We start from the raw sequence: 20,850 nt of genomic DNA on the forward strand, positions 1-20,850 counted from the left end.
CAGTGAGAGACGGCCAGTGTGTTAAAAAAAAAAAAATCACCAGAGGAAAGATAACCCACAGTGTCTGGGAAATGGAAGGATAGTGTCATTTCCTTGGATCACAAGCGCTTCACCAGCATCAAGGTACTCAGACTCCATTGAAAATATAATTAGTCCTTGCTTTTTAAGCAGACATTTTGCATGGATAGGCAAAACTTGCTTATATCATGTGGAATTAAATTGTTAGGTTGAGATTTTAAGATTAATTGTAACAATTCACTAATTATACAACATTGCAAAAGATAGTACTGTTTAGAAAAAACTGCCCATATTATCTTAAACCACATTATTAAAAATAAACATTAAAAGCCAACATGTATGACAATTAAAATGATGTAAAATACTCAAACGTGGCTTCCTCCAATTAAAATTATTGCCTGTTTATTATATTCATGGGGAAGCACTAGGTGCAGAGGGGGTCAAAAAAGAGACTGGGAAATTAGAGGTAATGAGGCTTGGTCAAAGGAAGGGTAGCTCTAATTCCTCAGATCAAGACCTGCTTACTAGCATCCAGACACCACCCTCCCTTCCCTGACTTGAACAGTCCAACCAAAAGTCACTGAAGGTTCAAGTTTATATAGTCTGTTACAAGTACAAATGAATACATATCAATACAGGTAATGAGGCTGTGCTTAATATCATCATTAATACAATTTAATCTTTTGTCATTTTTTTAAATACACTGGCTGTCTCCCACCGAGGCAGAGTGACTCAAAACAGAGAAAAGCTTAGAAGGTTTTCCTTCTTTTTACATTTAAATTTATACAGCAAGGGTTACAAGCCCCTTGCTTTTTTTTCACATTTAGTAACTTATTCAAAGGAGGGGGTTACTAGCCCCTTGCTCCCTGCATTTTAGTCACTTCTTACGACATGCAGTGCTTATAGAGAAAGGATTTTTCTCCACTTCCCCACAGAGGTTTCATCAATTTTATATAATAAAAATCATGAATACTATGCACAGAAAATGTCAGTTCCATGTTAGCATTTAACCCAAAATATTCATTACTACAACTCCACACAAAAAATACACAGTAATATATTATTACCTCTGTAGCCTTATAGAATTTACCAAGGAAAATCGATGCCTTAGTGAGAATATCTGACGTCACAAGATCTTTATCTTCGTTTCTTATCTGTGTTCCGTTGAACAAAATAAGTCCTTTCTGTACACTTGGGATACAACGTCCTGCCACTAGAACGAAGACAATTTGTATTCAAATATTGCACTGTAATCTCTAATTACTAAAATACAGTTGTATACAGTATTAATTAATACTGTAATGTTAGTCTACACACTGACCTCATTCCAGTTAATATAGAACCTCTGCTTCCTGATTAATTTTTCATTCATGGGGAATTGCTAAACCTGTAGGGGTCAGAACACTGATTAAAATCATAACCATAATTTTTAAGAGTAGAGGGGTAAGCCAATGGAAGGCCTCAGTCAGATGACCAAAAGCTCCAGCTTCAGGTCATCATATGACTAACACCCGTGTCAGGAAACACTTGTGTTTCCTGATGAACCTTATCTAACCTAACCTGTAGGGGGTCATACAGTGCCTTAGCAATCAGGTTTGTTCCAGGGGAAAAAGTGGCTCTAAATCTTTGGATTAAGAGCCCTTCATTCACATCTTCCTTTTCAAATACCTGCCTGTAAAAGAAAGCTAGACACACTTGGTGTCAAAGTTTATTAAGGTCCTCAGCTCAAGAGGTGTCAAAGTTTATTAAGTTCTTCAGCCCAAGAGGTGTCAAAGTTTATTAAGTTCTTCAGCCCAAGAGGTGTCAAAGTTTATTAAGGTCCTCAGCCCAAGAGAGGTCCAGCCTTAAATCTTGAGAATGATACTTATTTAAAAAAATTTAATTAACCAAATCTTTAGCAAATTAAATTTTTAGATTTCATTTACTGCTTAACCCTTTGAGGGTTTTGGTCGTACTAGTACGTCTTACGCATAGGGGTTTTTGACGTACTAGTACTCATAAATTCTAGCGGCCTCAAATCTAGTGGGAGAAAGCTGGTAGGCCTTCATATGAAAGAATGGGTCTATGTGGTCAGTGTGCACAGTCTAAAAAAAATCCTGCAGCACACAGTGCATAATGAGAAAAAAAAAACTTTGACCATTTTTTTTTAATAAATCAGCGACTTTGCAGTGTATTTTCGTATGGTATTTATTGTTGTATTCTAGTTTTCTTGGTCTCATTTTATAGAATGGAAGACATATCACAGAAATTGAGATGATTTTGACTGGTTTTACAATGAAAGGTGCCTTGAAATTGAGCTCAAAGTAGCAGAAATGTTCGATTTTTAACAAACTTCAAAAGTAAACAAATCGTGCCAAGCGTGCAATACACGTCAACTGGTGAGTCTAATATTCTTTCACAAGTGCACCAATAATATTTATACCATTTTTTACACTAATGCAGTAGTCTGCATAACAGTAAATCTTATATTTTTTGTGAAAATAAAAATTCAAAGTGGAAAGCAAAAGAATATAAGAGGGGCCTTGAGACGTGACTAATGACTAGAGGAAATGTCATTTTAGTGCCAGGAATGTCTTTCTTGTTTATTCTGGACCCTATTCGGAAATTGGCATCTTTTGAAATTTGTGTGAAATTGGCAAAATTGCTAAATTCTGACCACTGTACTGGATAGTTGAATTTCATAAATGGGTGGTTTCTTGCACCCATTCGATAGAAAAAATGGAGTTCTAGCGAAATATTCATGTTTTTTGTCGACTAGTACAGTGAAATTGGCCGAAAATGGGGCTCAAAGTGGGCAAAATCGCCGATGTGTAAACATCGCCGAGACCGCTAACTTTGCGAGAGCATAATTCCGTAAGTTTTCTATCAAATTTCAAACTTTTGGTGTCTTTATGATCGGGCAGAGATTCTCTATCTTTTCATAAGAGAAAATAATTTTTTTTTTTTTTAAATTTGGCCGACCCTGAGAACGAGTTTCGGAGAGGGTCTGTCGACCCTCAAAGGGTTAAATAAAACTTAAACGGCCTCTCCTCACTTAACGACGTACTCATTTACCGACGACTCGGACTTACGGTGGGCTTTCTGACCAGTATGCATACCTAAATAATGTATATCAGAAGTGATTTCCTCCATACTAAAAAATTACCATTAAAATGAGTCAGACTGAATGTGGGCAGATGCAACAGTGTGCAAGCATAGGCAGTATAGTGAGATAATGTATTTTTTTTAATGAATAATAATACTATATTTGTCACTGAAGAAAATTAAAAAAAGGGCTTTATTGAGTGAGGAGTCACAATAGAAGTAGTGGAGATGTAATTAGTCCATCACGTTGACCACCTCAAAACTACGTCTTTGAGGGTGATGGACTGATTACATCTTTATTGCTTCAGCTGCCTCCTCTGTATCTGACTGAAGAAGCCATAATAATTTTACCGAAATTCCCCATTTATGACGGCTTCTTTAGAAAACTGAATATCAACTTAAATTTAACACTGAGATTAACAACAAAACATATTAATGTAACATCATTAACTAGCTGACAGGTCCATGGCACTACTTAAATGTTATGATAAACATAGCTAAATATCAAACAAATTTTACTACTAATCCACAATTACAAAAAATCTTTTAATTTTCTCAGTAGAAAGAATTAATCTGGGAAGAAAAGATAACCTTTATACAAAGTAAATCACTTGTAATCAGAAAATATTGCAGGTGACCAGGCTAAAGGAGGTGTTCATCTGTCAGAGGACTGGTGACACAAAGCTCTTGGTGATGTCGTTGTTCATGAAGGTACTATTTGTTCTAGAACTTGTAGTGGGCACTCGGTGAACAAAGCAGCTTTCTGCTATCATTAAGAGAGTACGTACTCACAGTGGGCACTCAGTGAACAAAGCAGCTTTCTGCTATCATTAAGAGAGTACGTACTCACAGTGGGCACTCAGTGAACAAAGCAGCTTTCTGTTATTTCGTTAAGAAGGTATGTACTCACAGCAGGTATGTACTCACAGCATAGTGAATGCTGTTATGGATATAGAATCATAAGAGAGTACAGAGCCCCGTACTGCAGTAGTCTCAACCCTAGTTCTCAGCACTTCCCATAGTTCACTGTAGCTAACCCATTTCTTCAAATGGGTCATTTATGCATAGTTGAAAACCTATTTCATTAATATCTGTTCATGTCATATTATGTATAGTATTTCAATACGTATTCTTACCTTTGATGGCGTATACCATATATTAGTAATGTTGTGCTAGGTATCCTTTTCTCCTTTAAACAATAAATCAGATACTTTATACAGCAGATGAAAGTACAATAATGAAGGACACAGCATTTGCATAATTCGATAGTCTCAGAAGTGGGTTAGTATACTGAAGCTCAGTGCATTTAGCAAAGCAAAACTTCTGAAGTGAATACCTGCTGAAATTTAGCAAAACGCATCACATGTTTCATAGCCTTTAAAATAGCTTCAAGAATTTCAAATGAGTCATATATGCTGAGTGACGATGAAGCTTTAATAGCAGCGATGATATTTTCTGCGTGATCTGCAACATTGCGCGGGATGCAGCGACGACCAACTGTAAATAATTCTTGGAAATTAGCAACTCAGTTAAGAGTTCTTCATTTAAACTCTTTCATACAATAAAAAACAATAAAACAAAACTGCAAAGTACATTTTTTATTAAAATACATTCATGTAAAAAAATAAATAATTTTACATACAGTACAGTGGACCCCCAGTTAACGATATTTTTTCACTCCAGAAGTATGTTCAGGTGCCGGTACTGACCGAATTTGTTCCCATAAGAAATATTGTGAAGTAGATTAGTCCATTTCAGACCCCCAAACATACACGTACAAACGCACTTACATAAATACACTTACATAATTGGTCGCATTCGGAGGTAATCGTTATGCGGGGGTCCACTGTATTTTATTTTTATACTACTGTATTTTGCATGCTCTATCACAATAAAATACTGTATCTCCCACCGCAAAATACAATTAACTGAGTTTGTGAGAAGGATCCAAAGACATCAGTTTAAGTTATAAAAAATCCAGTAATGAACAATATTTGAAGAAATATAGATGATTCTTGTTATAATAATGAATGCTAAACACGTAGGGGTTTATAGAGTATGTACTCAGGAAATAACAGTAATTAAGTTTGATCTAAGGAAGCAAAGGGTAGCTTTAATTCCTTGGATGGAGATATAGCTGAGTGTGACTTCTCTATTGTTGTGAATAATTAGACACTTTTGCAAGAACTGGGAACCTTTTACGTGGAAATGACTCACAAAATCACAATGACATGATTGCAAACAAACCATGCCATGAGTGGGGTTAGAACCCGTGATCAGAGAGTCTCAACACTAAAGCATTGGTCTGGAGCTTTGAGACTCTCTGATCGCGGGTTCTAACCCCACCTGTGGTATGGTTTTTTTTATGTGGAAATGTTTTACCAAGTGTATTCCTCAGTCTGGTACAGAGATGAATAGTGGAATATGACAAGTTTCCACATCTAAGATTTTCACGTGTTGCAAAAGCATTTAAATTCTTCAACTTGTTTTTTTAAACCATTTGCTTTATAGACTTGTTCAGACACCAGATGGACTAAGCCATGAGGTCTACCTCATGTAGTCATGCAGTCACATATAAGGGCCCCAATGGAAATAAGTCACTCTGTCTGGCTATATTTGGGGAGGTTATCCAAGGTAATTTACACACACGTTACTATGTATGATAAGAACATAAGAACATAAGAAAGGAGGAACACTGCAGGAGGCCTGCTGGCCCATACTAGGCAGGTCCTTTACAATTCATCCCACTAACAAAACATTTGCCCAACCCAATTTTCAATGCCACCCAAGAAATAAGCTCTGATGTGAAAGTCCCACTCAAATCCAACCCCTCCCACTCATGTATTTATCCAACCTAAATTTGAAACTACCCAAAGTCCCAGCCTCAATAACCCAACTAGGTAGACTGTTCCACTCATCAACTACCCTATTTCCAAACCAATACTTTCCTATGTCCTTTCTAAATCTAAACTTATCTAATTTAAATCCATTACTGCAGGTTCTCTCTTGGAGAGACATCCTCAAGACCTTATTAATATCCCCTTTATTAATACCTATCTTCCACTTATACACTTCGATCAGGTCTCCCCTCATTCTTCGTCTAACAAGTGAATGTAACTTAAGAGTCTTCAGTCTTTCTTCATAAGGAAGATTTCTAATGCTAGGTATTAATTTAGTCATCCTACGCTGAATGTTTTCTAACGAATTTATGTCCATTTTGTAATACGGAGACCAGAACTGAGCTGCATAATCTAGGTGAGGCCTTACTAATGATGTATAAAGCTGCAGTATGACCTCTGGACTTCTGTTGCTTACACTTCTTGATATAAATCCCAGTAATCTATTTGCCTTATTACGTACGCTTAGGCATTGCTGTCTTGGTTTAAGGTTGCTGCTCACCATAACCCCCAAGTCCTTTTCGCAATCTGTATGGCTAAGTTCTACATCATTTAACTTATAAGTACTAGGGTTATGGGCACTCCCAAGCTTCAGAACCTTGCATTTATCTACATTGAACTGCATCTGCCACTTTTCTGACCAAGAATAGAGTTTGTTTAAATCCTCCTGAAGTTCCATAACATCTACGTTTGAATCAATTATCCTACCTATCTTTGTGTCATCGGCGAATTTGCTCATATCACTAGTAATTCCCTCATCAAGATCATTGATATATATTATAAACAACAACGGGCCCAAGACTGATCCCTGTGGAACGCCACTTGTTACAGATCCCCACTCGGATTTAACCCCATTTATGGACACTCTCTGCTTCCTGTCAGTGAGCCATGACTCGATCCACGAGAGCACTTTTCCCCCAATGCCATGAGCTGCCACTTTCTTTAACAGTCTATGGTGCGGAACTCTATCAAAAGCCTTACTAAAATCTAAGTAAATAATATCAAATTCTTTATTGTGGTCAACAGCCTCAAAAGCTTTACTGAAGAAAGTTAATAAATTAGTTAGACAAGACCGGCCTCTTGTGAATCCATGCTGAGTATCATTAATCAAGCTATGCTTATCGAGATGGCTTCTTATAATCTCAGCTATAATTGACTCTAGTAATTTGCCTACAATTGAGGTCAGGCTTATTGGGCGGTAATTTGACGGTAACGACTTGTCCCCTGTTTTAAAAATAGGAGTTACATTAGCCATCTTCCACATATCAGACACTACACCTGTTTGAAGAGATAAATTAAAAATATTAGTTAATGGTTCACAGAGTTCCATTTTGCATTCCTTAAGAACCCTTGAAAAAACCTCATCAGGACCCGGCGACTTATTTTGCTTCAGTCTGTCTATCTGCTTCACAACCATCTCACTAGTGACTGTGATGTTACATAATTTATCTTCTTCTAGCCCACTGTAAAAATTAATTACTGGAATATTGTTAGTGTCTTCCTGTGTAAAAACTGAGAGAAAATAATTATTTAAAATCAAGCACATTTCATTCTCTTTGTCAGTAAGGTGCCCATAGTTATTTTTAAGGGGACCTATCTTATCTCTAACTTTTGTTCTATAGACCTGGAAAAAACTTTTTGGGTTAGTTTTAGAATCCCTAGCAACTTTAATTTCATAGTCCCTTTTAGCTTTTCTTATCCCCTTTTTAATGTTCCTCTTAATGTCAATATACTGATTCATAAGATGACCCCTCACCTCTTTTGATACGCCTATAAATTCCTTTCTTATGCCCTAGTAGATATTTGAGCCTATTATTCATCCATTTTGGGTCATTTCTATTTGATCTAATTTCTTTATATGGGATAAACGCTCTTTGAGCAGCATGTATAGTGTTCAGAAAACTGTCATATTGATAGCTCTCTTTGTTACCCCAGTCAACAGATGATAAGTGTTCTCTAAGCCCATCGTAATCTGCTAAGCGAAAATCTGGGACTGTTTCTGAGTTATCGCTACTATCGTACTTCCATTCAATGCTAAATGTACTTGATTTGTGGTCGCTAGCACCCAGTTCCTCTGAAATTTCTAAATTATTAACAAGGGATTCATTGTTTGCCATAACTAAGTCAAGTAGGTTATTTCCCCTTGTAGGTTCTGTCACAAACTGCTTCAAAAAACAATCCTGAAATACTTCTAAGAAGTCGTATGATTCTAAAACTCCCAGTCAAGAAATTCCAATCAACATGACTAAAGTTAAAGTCTCCTAGAATAATTATACTCATGTGTACCTGTACCTAGATAAACTTAAGCACCTCAGAGGTCAGCTCAATGAGGAGGCATTAGATTTAGTTAAAAATATACTGGCATTGTATGACCCCGTCTATGGCTACAACCCTTCACTCTGAATGTAATAATAATGATGGTTAGGATACAGTAAAATTACAAAAACATATTGTTTAATTATTTTATGTTATCTAAATTCTCCTTTAGCAAGAGCAGCCTGTATATCTATACATTATTGTCTGAGGTGAATTTATATTATTGTTATTATTATTATATTCAGGGTAGAGCACTAAGAGTTTTACAGTACCTGGGGAATGGAAGGTAATGAGGTTCGACCTGAAGAAGAGGGCAGTTCCAATGTTTTGGATCAAGACCCCTTCACCTACACTCATATTAAGAATGAATAAACTATCACCTGTCAATTTATAAATTCACTACAGCAATAAGTGTATATTTTAAGATTACAGCAATAAGTGTATATTTTAAGAATTACAAAATACAGTAAAAAATAAAAGAACTTACTTGGTTCACTTTCTACATAGTAGTAGGCACATTTGCCACTACTAATGAACTGCTGTACAGTTACTGACTCATTCTTGGGGTTAACTCCATCTTGACAGATAAGGTATGGCCTCATATCAGCGTCCCCAGACACAGGATTATAAAACCAGTTCGTTGTGGGGCATTTTTCTACACACACCTATAACAAAAATTAAAGTTAATAAATCAAAATACAGTGGACCCCCGGTTAACGATATTTTTTCATTCCAGAAGTATGTTCAGGTGCCAGTACTGACCGAATTTGTTCCCATAAGGAATACTGTGAAGTACATTAGTCCATTTCAGACCCCCAAACATACACATACAAACGCACTTACTTAAATACACTTACATAATTGGTCACATTGGGAGGTGATCGTTAAGCGGGGGTCCACTGTATTTCTTTACTGAGAGCAAGGGGCTAGTAACCCATTCTACTTTACATACAGTGGTACCCTGAGTTTCGAACAGCTCCCAACTCGAACAATTATGCAAGTGTATTATTGTCTGTGTTTTTGTAAGTGTATTTTCGGTGGTCTGAAATGGACTAATCTAATTTACGTTATTCTTTATGGGAACAAATTCGTTTGGTAACGGCACTCGAACAGCCTTCTGGAACAAATTATGACTGAAACTCAGGGTACCACTGTACGTATTACTAAATTTTAAAGGAGAAACTTCGTTTTACTTTTTGGGCCACCCTGCCTTGGTGGGATATAGCTGGTTTCTTTAAAGAGAAAGATTTCTTTACTTGACATACTGTGTAGATATCTGCAACCGTTTTCAAATGCTCTACTATTGCAGTCCGGCCTGAAACTAGGCTTAATCGTCTTGTATGCTCATCCACTAGCTGAGGTTAAATACGTGAACTGATCGAGTCCGAAGTGCCCAAATCTGCCCAAAATGCATATAGCTTTCTTTTGCGCTTAACAATATTTAATTACATGTAACTACATATTTATACTGCACAAAGAAATAAAATTTGTCGGTTTATCTTTGTTTTGTTTGTCTAAGTTTAATTTTACAATAATTAAAACTGTCAAAATTCTTAATGACCAGTCATTCACTACCTGATCTATAAAACATTTCCACTTTTCATTAGTGAATATTCACAGAAATTAATATACCTAATAATGACATCCAAATTCCTGTCATTTACAATTCTAATACAATTTACTGCCACAAACACGATCAATGTCAAGCCCCCAGACAAATTCGAGTAAATAACACGTCATGAACTATCATAACTGGTAATCATCTTGTTAGGTGGATTGTCTGGTGTAATATTTGATATCTTAATTAGGTATTTATTTTTAACAGACCGGCTGTCTCCCACCGAGGCAGCGTGACTTGAAAAAAGGAAAAACACTTTATAATAAGATGTGTATTGATATGTTGCAGTTTTATAACTGGCAAGACAATGATGGAGTGAATAATGATGAAAGTGTTTCTTCTTTTTTTTGAGGTCACCTTGCCATGGTGGGAAACAGCCAACGTGTTAATTAAAAAAATATGGCATAATTTAACAAGTGTCATGTGTGTATGCTTGTCCCTACTGGTTAAGCAAGGGTAAGTGTGAACATGTCCATCCCACCTGTCTATGAGCACTGCACTTTGCGTTATCTTTTTTAACAAGCTGGCTGTCTCCCACAGAAGCAGGGTGACCCAAAAAAGAAACACTTTCACCATCATTCACACTACCACTGTCTTGCCAGAAACATGCAAATACGACAGTTCAGATGCTCCTCCAAACAGCAAATATCTCTAACCTCTCCTTCAGAATGCAGGCACTGTACTTCCCACCTCCAGAACTGAAGCCTGGCTAACTAGTTTCCCTGAATCCCTTCACAAAATGTTGATTATATAGCACTACATTTCAAGGGGGTGTATTTGTTAAGCATTAGTACAAGTGAGACCAAGGTAGTAGGGTGGTAGACAGCAACCACCCAGAGAGGTACTACCTTCCTGCCAAGCGAGAGTGTAAAATGGAAACCTGTAATTGTTTTACATGATGGTAGGACTGTTGGTGTCTTTTTTGTCTCATAAACATGCAAAGGTTTCAGGTATGTCTTGCTACTTCTACTTACACTTAGGTCACACTACAGATGCATGTACAAGCATATATATACACACCCCTCTGGGTTTTTTTCTATTTTTCTTACTAGTTCTTGTCCATGTTTATTTCCTCCATGGGGAAGTGGAACAGAATTCTTCCTCTGTAAGCCACGCCTGTCGTAAGAAGTGACTAAAATGCTGGGAACAAGAGGCTAGAAACCCCTTCTCCTGTATATAATACTGAAATTAAAAAGAGAAACTTTTGTTTTTCTTCTTGGGTCACCCTGCCTGTGGGATACAGGTGGTTTGTTGAAAAAAAAAGTACAAGTGAGAAATGGTAGTAATTATTGGGGCAATAAATAACTTTCAGTTGAAAAGTCATATTGAATCTGCACTAAAGGTAGAACTCTCAGAGAGAAAAAATCATAAGAATGAGCATGTCAGAACACTGAAGGAGAAGCCAAAAGTGAGTCTGTGTGCTCTGACAGACAGAACAGTCAATTAACAGATGTTGGCGTGTATTAGGAAAATTTGGTGCATTTTTAAATGCTCTGAAACTAAGCAGATGAAATACAGCTAAAAAATTCTTCTTGGCCAGGCAGTCAGAGATAGAGATTAGCTGCCATGTGAGATGGAAGAGCTAGCAGAATTAGGCAGACCTGCAATGTATTTACATGCGAGTGGCAGACAGTTAGCTAATCAACAGATACAACATGACCAATTGAATATTATATAAGTTGTTTCATTGAGGTGAACTACTGTATATATATTAAATACAGAAACACATCAGTGCTTTAAGATACTGATTTTATTTTTACAGGAGTACATACAAAATGGTTTTTGGGACCTGATGAGCTGTTGGAGCATGAGCAAGGAAATATTTTGTGAAGGAATTCAGGGAAACTGGTTATCCAGACTTAAGTCCTAGAGGTGGGAAGTACAGTGGACCCTCGACTTACGATATTAATTCGTTCTAGAAGGCTGTTCGGATGCCGTTACTGAATGAATTTGCTCCCTTAAGGAATATTGTAAATTAGATTAGTCTGTATCAGACCCCCAAAAATACACTTACAAAAGCACTTACAAAAATACACTTACATAATTGTTCGAGTTGGGAGCTAATCGTAAGTCGGGGGTCCACTGTATAGTGCCTGCACTCTGAAGGAGGGGTTTGAGATATTTGCTGTTTGGAGGGACATCTAAACTGTTGTATCTGCATGCTTCTGGTAAGATAGTGATAGAGTGAATGAAGGTGAAAGTGTTTCTTTTTCAGGTCACCCTGCCTCTGTGGGAGGCGGCTGGCATGTTAAAAATACATACATACAAAATTGCTCGTAAATAAAAGAATGGAAGAAGAGCCTACCTGTGGTGTGGGGCAGCCTGTTGCAATGACTTTGGGTGTGGCACATCTTGTCAGATCAAAAAACAGGAGGAATGACTTGTTCTGAAGTTCTCCTCTGCCACACACTCGACCCATGCTGTCAGTCGGGTACAAGAGTCGTGATGGATCTCCATGCAATGCAGCTGTCAATGAGAATAATAATTTAATTCATAAGTACAATGGCTAAGTCAATTTTATTGCCTTGTGATAAATGAAGGTATCCTTAAGCCTTCAATATGTTCTGTTCCCTACCCCAGCTTAACTTAAGAAGGAAGAACAATAAAGAGGAAAAAGCAATTTTTTACAATTATTAAGCTCAAACATTAATAACCCAAGAAGGCCAGGTAATAATGTAACCCAATCCAACCTCATCTAATGTAATGTAACCCAACTAAACCTAACCTAATCCAACCTAATGTAACCCAACCAAAAGTAATCTAACCTAATGTAACCCAACCAAAAGTAATCTAACCTAATGTAACCCAACCAAAAGTAATCTAACCTAATATAACTCTACCCAACCAAACCTAACCTAATGTAACCCTACCCAACCAAACCTAACCTAGAATAGAATTAAAATTGTCAGTTTTACCTGGAGTTTACCTAGAGTCACTTCCAGAGGTTACCAACCTGCAGCCCAGTCCCAGACCAGGCCTTCTAGTTGATGGCCTGATCAATCAAACTATTAGTGCCCGCCACCCACAGTCCAATATATGCACCACAACCTGGATGAATTTACATCAGTTTATGTACTTACCAAAGACTGTCACTACCCCCCATCCTGCCAGGAATGCCACAAACAGCAGCAAACACAGAATGTCAGTACATGACCTGTTCTTGATAGGTCCCTTGAAACTGGCATCATATTTGATAGACTCTCCTGTGAAAGAAAAAATAATAACAATAGTAATACTACTACTATTAATAATAATAATATTAACCCTTAAACGGTCCAAACAGATCAACGTTCAAATTCGTAGTGCTACAAAAGTAGATCTACTTTTTTTAACATATTTTCAAATGTAACAAAAAAAAAATGTACATAAAAGTTTTTTTACACGTTTTCAAATGTAAAACAAAAAAGAAGATCTACATTTTCTTTACATATTTTCAGATGTTAAAAAAACGTATATATACGTTTGGACCATTTAAGGGTTAAGTAGGGACATGAGTATTATTATTATTTATATTTAAACTTCCAAGGGCCCCAATGGAAAAAAAACACTGACTGTTTTAAATTATCCTAGGTAATTTACACTGCTACTGTGTACCTGTGCCTAAATAAACCAATTTACAGCACTTGGGGAATGTGAGAAAGTCTGGTTTGATCCAAGGAAGGAGAGGGGAAGCTAAAGGGAACCTTAAATTACTTACATTAAGCGCACCTTCACCTTCATCAAGGCAACCCCTTTAAAGAGCCTGGCCTCCCAACACCACATTCTGACTGCTACAAGTTTTTGCAGTTTGTCTCCACATTATTTCACCTCCAGGAAGGTTCCTTGATCTGCATACCTCCACTTCAAGGAATCAAGGAATGTTAAGAAACACAGTCTCCACTTCAAGGAATGTTAAGAAACGCAGTCTCCACTTCAAGGAATGTTAAGAAACACAGCCTCCACTTCAAAGAATGTTAAGAAACAGTCTCCACTTAAAAGAATGTTAAGAAACACAGTCTCCACTTCAAGGAATGTTAAGAAACAGTCTCCACTTCAAGGAATGTTACGAAACACAGTCTCCACTTCAAGGAATGTTAAGAAACACAGCCTCCACTTCAAGGAATGTTAAGAAACACAGCCTCCACTTCAAGGAATGTTAAGAAACACAGCCTCCACTTCAAGGAATGTTAAGAAACACAGCCTCCACTTCAAGGAATGTTAAGAAACAGTCTCCACTTCAAGGAATGTTACGAAACACAGTCTCCACTTCAAGGAATGTTAAGAAACACAGCCTCCACTTCAAGGAATGTTAAGAAACACAGCCTCCACTTCAAGGAATGTTAAGAAACACAGCCTCCACTTCAAGGAATGTTAAGAAACACAGCCTCCACTTCAAGGAATGTTAAGAAACAGTCTCCACTTCAAGGAATGTTACGAAACACAGTCTCCACTTCAAGGAATGTTACGAAACACAGTCTCCACTTCAAGGAATGTTAAGAAACACAGCCTCCACTTCAAGGAATGTTAAGAAACACAGCCTCCACTTCAAGGAATGTTAAGAAACACAACATTCACTTGAAGGAATGTTAAGAAACACAACATTCACTTGAAGGAATGTTAAGAAACACAACATTCACTTGAAGGAATGTAAGAAACACAACATCCACTTGAAGGAATGTTAAGAAACACAACATTCACTTGAAGGAATGTTAAACACAGCCTCCACTTCAAGGAATGTTAAGAAACACAACATTCACTTGAAGGAATGTTAAGAAACACAACATCCATTTGAAGGAATGTTAAGAAACAACATTCACTTGAAGGAATGTTAAGAAACACAACATACACTTGAAGGAATGTTAAGAAACACAACATTCACTTGAAGGAATGTTAAGAAACACAACATACACTTGAAGGAATGTTAAGAAACACAACATACACTTGAAGGAATGTTAAGAAACACAACATCCACTTGAAGGAATGTTAAGAAACAACATACACTTGAAGGAATGTTAAGAAACACAACATTCACTTGAAGGAATGTTAAGAAACACAACATACACTTGAAGGAATGTTAAGAAACACAACATACACTTGAAGGAATGTTAAGAAACACAACATCCACTTGAAGGAATGTTAAGAAACACAACATACACTTGAAGGAATGTTAAGAAACACAACCTGCCCTTCAAGAGGCCAATGAATGAACAGACTTTGCACTCTTCCTCTCCGGAAAGAAACCAACACCAGGATACTTTTAAAGGCATCACCTCCTCAAGGGAGGAGAGGGGAGGAGATATGAGAGAGGGGAGGAGATATGAGAGAGGGGAGGAGATATGAGAGAGGGGAGGAGATATGAGAGAGGGGAGGAGATATGAGAGAGGGGAGGAGATATGAGAGAGGGGAGGAGACGAGAGAGGGGAGGAGATATAAGAGAGGGGAGGAGATATGAGAGAGGGGAGGAGGAGAGAAGAAAGGAGAGGAGACAAGACAAGAGAGGAGAGGGAGCCCTGATGATGGTGAAGGGTTCTTTTGTCCATGGAACTGTGGTTACTCTCCTCTTTTCTCTGCATCAAATCCGATCACCTCCCTCCAGGAGCTTAATGACCCCTGTGGGTTTAGCGCTTTCCCATGAAAATTATTTTAATAATGAAATACAATAAATAATAATAATAATAATAATATTCTGCATTAACTTGTTATCATGAAAGGAAGTGCGTCACATCTTTCCCAGGGTAACTGCAGTAGAAGAAAAAGAATTTATGTATATGATTACCCACAGTGGAGTGAATAACTCAGTAAGAGATGTGGATGATTACCCACAGTGGAGTGAGTAACTCATTAAGAGATGTGGATGATTACCCACAGTGGAGTGAGTAACTCATTAAGAGATGTGGATGATTATCCACAGTGGAGCGAATAACTCAATAAGAGATGAAGATGGTTACCCACAGTGGAGTGAGTAACTCAATAAGAGATGTGGATGATTACCCACAGTGGAGTGAATAACTCAATAAGAGAGGAAGATGGTTACCCACAGTGGAGTGAGTAACTCAATAAGAGATGTGGATGATTACCCACAGTGGAGTGAATAACTCAATAAGAGATGTGGATGATTACCCACAGTGGAGTGAGTAACTCATTAAGAGATGTGGATGATTATCCACAGTGGAGTGAATAACTCAATAAGAGATGAAGATGGTTGCCCACAGTGGAGTGAGTAACTCAATATGGATGATTACCCACAGTGGAGTGAATAACCAAGGAATATTTATGTACATGATTACAGAGAGGGTGAATAACTCAGGAAAACCCAAGTCAACCAAGCTTTGTGAGTTCTATGGTTCTCTTCACCAGGATGCGATCCACAATTGATTAACACTTAATTATAAATATTTATTGGCAAGTGAATGGTAGTAGGTGTTACGAGATTTGCTCATATCTAGCAGAAAGCGGATTACGGGAATACCATTAAACTGTAGTGTCTTTTGGTTTTCATGGATTATCCAACCTCTGTATATGAGGTATAATCCTTCTTATGTGGGGGTGCCTCAAAGAGACCCAGACGAGACAAAGAAACTCGAATGGATATTGGGAGACGTCCGGAGCAGCCAGACAAAGGCAGCTGACTTCACTAATGTTGTCGCAGAATCTCTAATATCTAATTCTCAGAGGTCGAGGGATGGCTGACTAACAGAAAGTAATTTGCATAAATAGGGGGAGTATCAGAAAGGATAAGTCACAAGTTGCGTTCCACAAGGATGTTTTGGGCCTCGTATGATTTATAAACTACATTAATAATCTTGACGGAGTAGATTCGAGGAAGGCACAAAAATAGGTCATATACAAAATTCAGAGGAAGATAACACTGAACTACAGAAATATTTGGACAAACTATGTCGTCTGAAAAATGGCAAATGCAGTTTAATGTAGATACGTCCAAACTTCAGATCCTTGGAAATTAAAATAAACGTCACGTTTATTAATTAAATACTCTGCCAAGTAGTCACTGAAGCTTAAAAAAAAAAATAGGCTGGACAAATGAGACTGGTTGGGGGCTTGAGAAAGACCCCCCAATCATGGGTCAGCGACTGGGTCCGCATATAAAAAGCTTGCATTTGTCTATTGATTTCGAAATTTAAGTGCTAAACCGATATTGTATGAATATAATTCCAAAGACACATCCATGGGCGTTGTACGGCATCACTGATGACCCTACCTGTCATGTACCTGTTCACTGTGTTAATTCAGAACTGCAGCCACATGCAACCAGAAGATACCTACACGATTATTATAATCAAGGGGGAAGCGCTAAACCCGTAGTGTTATACAGTGACTGGGGGGGATGTGGAAGGTATTCAGAAAACTGGAGCATAGATCCAATTCCCTAGATCAAGAGCCCCTCACCAGCGTCAAGGATGGGTATATCTAGAGGAATATCCAGGAACAGATGTGTGTGTGTATGTGATATATGTTGAAAATTATATAAAATAACAAGTTGACGAGTAAGACATGTGCAGCAGTCGGGTATCTTTATTGTTGAAACGTTTCGCCTACACAGTAGGCTTCTTCAGTCAAATACAGAGGGAACAGGTGTAGTAGCGAGGTTTGATGGACTCGTTACATAAGAAAGAAGAAACACTGCAGCAGGCCTACTGACCCATGCGAGGCAGGTCCAAGTCTCTTGCCGGCTTAAGCCAATGCACCCAACCTAGTCAGGTCAGGTCACATTCACTTAAGGAAGGAACATCTTTACTTCGGTACTACACCTGCTGCTGCCTCTAACAGCTTGATAAAGTTCCTGGAGAGCAAAAACGCTGCCACAATAAAATGTCACATGAGTTGCACTTGTGTCCTTTTACCTAACACTGACAGCCTACTTTGTAGGCGAAACGTTTCAACAATCAAGATACCAAACTGTTGCACAAGTGTTTAACTACACGTGATATAACAGCCCCACATATTGATTATATCAGTGATCATATACAATACCGACAAGTATAATTTAGGAGTCTAAATCTATGGCAAGTTATAGGAAGGGATGAGGTTTACTAAGTAAATAAATTCCGCAACCTACTACGTGACAGTATAATAAATATCACCCTTCATGATGTATTATAACAGTAAAACCAATTTTTGTGATAGGTACACCAAGTTTTTGTTTTTTCTAGAATGTCACACAAGCCAAGGTAGCTGTACAATACAGTTGTAATCTACTTGATATAAACACAGGCACTTACAGCAGCTTCAAGGTCATTAGACCCGTAGGGTCATACAGCACCTAGGGAATGGTAGATAATATTTAATCCAAATAAGAGGGTAATTCCAGTTCCTGTTATTAGAAGCCCACCAGAATCATCCTGGCACCTCCCTCCCCTTAATTAGATACGTCAGAATCCCTCCCCTTAATGAGATACGTCAGAATCCCTCCCCTTAATGAGATACGTCAGAATCCCTCCCCTTAATGAGATACGTCAGAATCCCTCCCCTTAATGAGATACGTCAGAATCCCTCCCCTTAATGAGATACGTCAGAATCCCTCTCCTTAATGAGATACGTCAGAATCCCTCCCCTTAATGAGATAAGCCAGAATCCCTCCCCTTAATGATACGTCAAAATCCCTCCCCTTAATGAGATACGTCAAAATCCCTCCCTTAATGAGATACGTCAGAATCCCTCCCTTAATAAGTCAGAATCCCTCCCCTTAATGAGATACGTCAGAATCCCTCCCCTTAATGAGATAAGCCAGAATCCCCCCTTTAATGATACGTCAAAATCCCTCCCCTTAATGAGATACGTCAGAATCCCTCCCCTTCATGATACGTCAGAATCCCTCCCCTTAATGAGATACGTCAGAATAAGACAGACAATACTCACTTTTCGTTCTCCGGCCCATTGTACTGCGTCACTAGCTTTACCACAGCATAACAATGTATTGGATAACCTGATATCTTGTTTCACAAGATGACAGGATAACCCTGTATCACAGCCTGCCTCCAGAATTCACACACGCAACTTTTACCCGCTTGGATCACAACGTTTAAATAACAGAGCAACGGGTTATATTTCATGCGTAATAAATATAACGGTGAGGTGGGAAGAGTAAATAAGTTTAAGAGGGAGGCAGTGTGTGGCGTGTGTCAAGGCTCTGAGCTGGGACCACCAATGTTCAGCGTGGCAGCCAGAAAGAGACTGAGAGCGGCTATAACGTGCATTAATGCCAGGCTTGTTGGGGCACACCAAGGCCACCAATCCCATTAGTACACCCGCACGCCTCCAATTTTGAGGATGCTGGTATTTAGCCCTAAGGATGGGATGAAGGATACACAGTAACATCCGAAACCTCAATCAATACTATGTAATTCTAGTAAATAAAATTATTTTAGATTTGTAAATCATTATATTTAAGTACAGAGGAAATGCTAAATTCACAGGGGTCATAAAGCGCCTTGGGGAAATAAGAGGCAATCAGGTTCAATCCAAGGAAGGGGAGGATAAGTCAGATTCCTCGCAGCAAGACCCTTCTCACTGGCGTGAGGAACTTAAAGTGGCTAGCAGGAAAGTTCTGACGTGATTTATGTTGCAATTACCAACAGCCTAAACAGCAAAGAACTTTGACTTGATTAGCGTACGGAGGCTCGAGGCTTTACAATTCCTTGTGTTGAATAACCTCACATGGGTTTAGCTTTCACAATAATAATAATGGAATTAGTGTGGAATAATCTCTTGAGACCCAGTCAAGGACCAGGCCGCGGGGCGTTGACCCCCAGGTCCCTTGACTCTGCATTCAACTGGTTTTATTGACCTATTTGTACTCACCGGACTACATTCACTTGGCTGTATAAAGTTTTAGCTATTCTGATTTAAATGTGGCTGCGGGTGCTGAAACTCACCTCGTGGTCCTACCGCTCAATTGGTCACTTCCTAACCACCATGAGAGTGAAGTATTTCCTGACTCCCTATGACGTGTGTACTCACCTATGTGGTTGCTGGGGTCGATTCACAGCTCCTAGTCCCTCTGTGTGTGTCTCGTCTCTCTGTATGTGTGTACTCAACAATTTGTGGTTCCAGGAGTCCAGTCTCAGCTTACACCGCCTGTCAAAACTGGTCACTATTGCCTTTCACTCCTGGCTCTTTGGATACCCTCTCTGCATGGACCCATCCCATCTGACTCTAAGTGAGCATATCATCAAGCCTAAAAGACTTAAAGGAAAATACCAAATTATTGCCAGTTGGGTAGGTCCTGTGCCCCTCCCCCAGAATATCTGGGTGCATGGTTTACGTTTCCTAAACATCGAAGTGTACCTACCCCCTAAACGTAGGTGTTACAAATGCCAGCACTATGGCCATGTTGCAGTAGACTGTGGAATACTACATTCTTGGTGTGGCAAGTGTGCTGGGAAACATTCCACTAGAGAATGCACAGTAGGCCCTGACAGCCAAAAATTTAAGTGTATTAACTGTAAAGAAGTTGGGGTTACAGTTTCCCACAAGGACTGCAGTCAGAACCCAAACAACCTTCGATGTAAACCTGATAACAGTCCTTTAATGGTAACTGAGGATGGGGCCATCCAGTCTACCACAGCCAGATCTGAGACTGAACCTCTGCAAAGTGTACAAGAACCCCACCTCACTGCAAACAATTCTGGTGATACCAGAATGCCATCACACACACCAGCTGTGGAGGAGCTAGCCATCCCTGCTAGCACATATGGAACTACTGGTCTGCCACTACAGATACCTATGGCTACACCTGAATATGGGGATGAGTTTGTCATTTCTCCCAATACACACAACTACAACAGTCAGACGGACACCACACAGGTAACCTCCCTGGAAATTGGAGATGAGTCAGATGCACAGGACCTACCTGCAATGAATGATGAAACAGAGAACACTAATGTAACCATGGTACCTGTTAAGGTGATAGGTGTTAAA

At 38.6% G+C, this 20,850-nt stretch overlaps 1 protein-coding gene across 13 annotated transcripts in view; it reads right to left on the bottom strand.

The window, feature by feature from the left end:
- Nucleotides 1-20,850, bottom strand: part of Ctl2 (Choline transporter-like 2) — a 91,830-nt gene that overhangs the window by 36,912 nt on the left and 34,068 nt on the right. For 11 of the 13 annotated variants that reach the window (XM_053800228.2, XM_053800221.2, XM_053800226.2 and 8 more), the window contains 4 exons: nucleotides 13,014-13,136; nucleotides 12,239-12,399; nucleotides 8,803-8,980; nucleotides 4,439-4,599 (listed from right to left, as the gene is read on the bottom strand). In XM_053800228.2, the coding sequence (XP_053656203.1) occupies nucleotides 4,439-4,599; nucleotides 8,803-8,980; nucleotides 12,239-12,399; nucleotides 13,014-13,136 (623 nt within the window). Of the gene's footprint in view, nucleotides 1-1,085; nucleotides 1,232-4,438; nucleotides 4,600-8,802; nucleotides 8,981-12,238; nucleotides 12,400-13,013; nucleotides 13,137-18,789; nucleotides 19,110-20,850 lie in introns of those variants that run through there. The other 2 variants (XM_053800229.2, XM_070105214.1) reach the window with 2 other exon arrangements.

This window comes from Cherax quadricarinatus, chromosome 97 (genome assembly GCF_038502225.1).
Source record: "Cherax quadricarinatus isolate ZL_2023a chromosome 97, ASM3850222v1, whole genome shotgun sequence".
In the NCBI taxonomy this organism is placed as follows: domain Eukaryota; kingdom Metazoa; phylum Arthropoda; class Malacostraca; order Decapoda; family Parastacidae; genus Cherax; species Cherax quadricarinatus.